This window comes from Empidonax traillii, unplaced genomic scaffold (genome assembly GCF_003031625.1).
Source record: "Empidonax traillii isolate 1590-97213 ecotype Southwest subspecies unplaced genomic scaffold, ASM303162v1 scaffold575:size619451, whole genome shotgun sequence".
Taxonomy (NCBI): Eukaryota; Metazoa; Chordata; class Aves; order Passeriformes; family Tyrannidae; genus Empidonax; species Empidonax traillii.
In genome coordinates this window covers 214,134-218,915 of record NW_020955768.1, presented here as the reverse complement: position 1 = coordinate 218,915, position 4,782 = coordinate 214,134, and the positions used below count along the sequence as shown (strand labels likewise).

Sequence of the window (4,782 nt, the reverse complement as noted above, 5' to 3'; positions counted from 1 at the left end):
TACCAGTTATTTCAGCCCTCCACAGGACACCATGGAAGTGTTCCCTGAGAACCTGCTCTCAGACTCTTCCCTCTCACCCAGCCTTCTGGCAACCTGAATTCACTTCTTAGCCCTCAGTTTCAGGGCAAGCCTTGGACTAGTTGAACCTCCACGATTTCCCCAGTTCCTCCACTCTCCCTGGCCCCACAGCTGAAAACGAGCCCTTCCAGCAGTGTGGATCAGCACTGGGTTTATGTAACACCAGCCCAGACATTCCCAGGGTTGTGCACGCTTTATTAAAGAGCAGCACAGCACAAACGGCCTGAGGTGACCTTGGGCCAGGCTGCCACACCACCCTTCTGGGCCACAGCCTCACCAGGCCCCTCCACAGGGCTCCAGCTGCAGAGCAGAGTGGTGACAACCAACCCTGGGGCTTAAATAGCTGTATTTTTGTGCCTGTGGAAGAGCTGTGCCCCAGCCTCACACACACAGACTCACCCAGAGGCAGGGGAACTGTTTGAGTCCAAACCCTGCCTGCAGCAACAACACCTTCCAGTGGTTTAAAGGAGGGCACAGAACCAAAACGTAAATAAAAGCAGGAGTAGACATTCTCTCCTGAAGCAGAAACACCCCTCAAAAAACAACAGCAGCAGTAAAGGTAACTATTACTAAATATTTGTGTGTAAAAGGAAGGTACATGTTATACCAGATTTTCTGTAGGAAGAAAAAAGGAAGAAAAAACTGGAGAAAACCCAAAGTGTGTGTGTGGGTATCACAGAACAGTGCTGGGAGAGGGAAATGAAGGAGACAGCAAAATACTAAATGGAGAAATCAGTTTAATTCAATTCGAGTAGGAGCAAATATTGCATGCTAAACAACTGCATGAGACTGAAGAGCAAAGTAACAGTTTTAGCTGTCTTCTTGTTTTTTGATTGATTTGAAGTTTAAATCCGAACTTCCTGGATGTGTAAATTTTAGGGATGGTTAGAATAAAATCTACAGTGATTATCATCTACAATGCCTGAGCCTTCTCCAGCACTGAATACAAGGCCAACTGTCCACATCTGCTATCATCTATTTTTACACAACTGCTTGTGACTCCCTGGCTTGCTGACCACTCATTTTTAAGCATGTAAGTAAACATCCCAGTACTTCACTCAGACATGGTTGTTGAGCATGTACAGCTGACACTGAAAGCAGTTTTGTTGTGATTTTTTTTTTTTTTAAGAAAAAAAAGGTCTTGAGGGGAGAGATGAGTGTAAGTCAAATTATTCAGTCTTTAGTTTGCTGGGTTTTGACAAACATTTATTAATGCAAGTCTCGGCAACAAAGTTTTTTATTGCAGTATTTTCAACCAGCAGGAATGTCACAGCTCTACAGCACAAAGCCAGGACGATAAACACTTCTTGTTCACCCTGTTTCCACACTGCTTTGTGTACCAGACGTGCTCAGAAACAATCTGATGGCTCCACCATCTCCACTTCTGAGACAGCACAGCCCAAAAAAAAATCTGTTAGCCTGCTTTACTCCCCCCTAAATTATTCCTTCTGTAAAGCACAAATAACAAAATATATTTTTACTTCTAAGAGCTTCACTTATCTGCAGAAAAATAGAACTGCTTAAGAGTGAGCAAGTTAGATTATGGGAGGGTCCAAGCACACACCAGCACGTTCTGGACCTCCCAAAAAATTTGTGAGGAAGAAGCATTCACAATTTGATCCAACTGAAAAAGGAGCCAGCTAGTGTTCAAGGAAAGGAGATTCATCCTATCCAAAATGCTGAATGCCTTCTCATCCTCCCTAGAGCAGGATGAGGAGCTGTAGCTGTGAAACTGTTCTCTAAGTACTGGGACACATTAAGAATGAACCTTCCAAACACTGCAAAATTTCAGAAAAAAAAAAAACAAAACCTCAAGTTTTTTGGTTTGGTTTCTTTTTTCCAAAATATAGTGAAAAAGCATACAGAGCTTCAATATCCACAGCACAAACCAAAAATCAAACAGAGCTCCTCTGATCTAGAGTGCTGTTGTTAAGGTATTCAGAGACTTTAGTGCATTCTTTTTAGAACTAAGCTCGGAAACTATATTTAATTTTTCATTTTATTAGAAAACTAAACTGTGTGAGGCAAAGAAAACATTTAATCAAACACACAACAGTGAAAACATGGCACTGACAAGGCAATTAACCCAACCATTGTAACAAACTCCGCTTCAGGATTCTCTATTGCTCGCAGTCAAGTATACATCATCTCCGCCATGTGAGACATTTTCTTGGGAATATACAAGTAGTATTCCATGTATCCCGAAAGATCTTCAATAGTCACGTCATCCACAAAGGCTCGAGCTTGCTCGGAACAGGACCTGGGAGAGCTGGCTGAGGCTGTCCCACAGGGGGATCTGCTTTGGAGAGAGTGGGCATGGACTCCCAGGACCGCCTTCTCGCACTCGGACAGGACGCTCCGCAGGCCGGAGAAGGAATACACCTCCATGGTTCTCCACCGCTGGCACTGGCACTTCTTGTCTGTGCAAGGGCACTGCCTGCTGTCGCTGAGCATGGATAAGGACTGGAAATCCGAGGTTTGGCTAGAATGCAAGCTGGTTTCAAAGGAGGAGGGCGGAGCAGGGCAACGCTCTCTCGACTTCTCCGAAGGCTCTTTGGCGGTGAACGCTCCCGGCGGTTCCGTTCCGTCCTCGCCGGCCTCCGGGGGAGGATCCTGCCCGTCCTTCGTACCGTGTTCTGCCGGGACAAAAACGTCTGAGCTGATGGTGCCCTTCGATGTGTCTGCCTGGGATTTGTGTTTCAGCTGGCTGTTGGCTTTCATGCTGCAGTATGTAAACTTGGGAGGGTGCAGGACCGGAGACTTGGAGCGCCGGCGGCGCGGGACTCTGGCTGATCCCCGGGAAGGCTTTCTCACACACCTGCAGGGTTAGAGCAGGGAGGGAGCAAGTAGGTAACTCCAGAATCGACACCTGAGCTCAGCAAGCTCTAAAATGTGGCTAAAAATGCTTCGTAGGATGTTTTTTTATTTCTGCTTAGAAAAACCAGGTGACTGGTCACTTACTATCTCTGATGGGGACAGAGGAGGACTCTGAGGAAGTTTGGGCTCTCCCAAAGGGAAGGCATGTACAAACAGCCCTTAGTTAAGGTACTTCCTCCAAATCTCCTGTGTTAAGATAATGATACTTTGTCATCCCAAGCTGAACTGTAGTGATACAGAACCTGTATCAGTTGGAGCTGCTGGCAGAATCACACTGAATATCCAGGCACTTGGATACAGATATAAAACAACCCAAGAATGAGGTGAGAGGGGCTTGCAAAGGTTTAAGGCTTGAAAAAGAGGACTACTGAGGAAATCAGTGGAAAAGGAAGTTTTAGGAACCCTCTCTAAGAGAACAGGCAATTTGGTTCAAAACAAAGTTTTGAAGCCTTTGATGAAATCCCCTCAAAGACATTGTATCGATTACGGAAAAAAATTGCAATAGAAAGGAGAGAAGAGATATGTTGAAGCAACTAATTGACAACAACTGGCGCTGAAAGCAGACTGCAACTGTTAAATGTCTCATGTTTTACCCATGCCACGCTTCCTTGGAACAGACAGTCTGTTGCTTGGCTCCATCCATGGCTGCTCTCGTCGTTGTTCTGAGGATCGTCCCGTCGCCCACGGCCAGAGCTGCAATACATCTGGGGATGAAGGGAAATGCCACATCACAGAAATGCCTGAGCACACAGCTCCAGAGGTCCAGACTCAGCCCGTTCCCTTTGGATGCTCAGCTAATACGGTCAAATTCCCAGCCTTGACTTCCTCTGTAGTCCGTGGGTGAAAACAAGGCATTACAGAGTTTAATCCCACCCCTCTCTACTACACCGGCCTCAGCTGAGTGGCTAAAGATAGGTGAGATGAAATGAAAGGCAGCCAAAATGCCCAGAGCCTGATGTCATGCCCTGTTTGTAGCAAAATGACACATTAGAGGAATGTAAACTCAGGTTCCAGGCGTTCTGGGCGGACAACAGTCGTTAAAATAACCTCCCACTCGTGCGAAATGCAAAGTCAGGAACCAGGAGCAGCAGAGTGAAGGGGAGTCAGTGGGAAAGGGGATGAGGTACAACAGACAAGGACAGATTACTGGGTCGTTTATCACTGAATTTCCCAGACAAACATGGACTGACCCTGGAGGTCCAGATGACAAACATAAACACCTCAGCACATTTATTTATCTGTACTTATGATGGCTGTAGGTATGATTTGGAACACAAGATAGGAAATCGTAGGAAACTAGGCTGAAATTCTTAGCAAAGAGCCCCAGCACTCTGCCCAAAGTTGATCTTAAGGGATGATTCACAAGACTTGAGCAGTTCAACACACATGCCTGCAAAACAAGACCTTTTTATGCCTAAGAAGGCATCATCAGTAATCACCCAGAATCCCACACAGTCTGCCACTGGTGCTGCATCAGAAGTGGGATGTTTAACAAGCACAGCTCCTTGTTAGAGAACAGCCATTTTTTTCCCACACTTCTCAGAAGACCTCCTGAAGCAGAGGAAACGAGTAGCAAAGCAAAGTGTATTGCAGAGCAAGTCCTGAGTTTGCAGTACTGATGGCTGTGGAGAGGAATTCACAGGGTAACAATGTCAACACAAAGCTTTCTCTTGTGTCTGTGAATTCCTAAAAGACCTCCAAGTGAACTGCCTCGCAGAGTGTTAGACTGCATTTATTAGCTCCTACTTTGAGGGAAAATCTTATCCTGCATATGATCAGCACACCCAGTGTGTTATGGAGCAAGTTTTTAATACAAGAATGGCTGCA

The 4,782-nt window shown here is 45.8% G+C and overlaps 1 protein-coding gene across 1 annotated transcript in view; it reads right to left on the bottom strand.

The window, feature by feature from the left end:
* Positions 1-802: 802 nt before the first annotated feature.
* Positions 803-4,782, bottom strand: part of LOC114064723 (oxidative stress-responsive serine-rich protein 1-like) — a 6,550-nt gene continuing 2,570 nt past the window's right edge. The window contains exons 3-4 of the mRNA XM_027898032.1: positions 3,549-3,659; positions 803-2,896 (exon numbers count right to left, since the gene is read on the bottom strand). Of these exons, the coding sequence (XP_027753833.1) occupies positions 2,212-2,896; positions 3,549-3,659 (796 nt within the window). The 3' untranslated portion in view covers positions 803-2,211. The remainder of the gene's footprint in view (positions 2,897-3,548; positions 3,660-4,782) is intronic.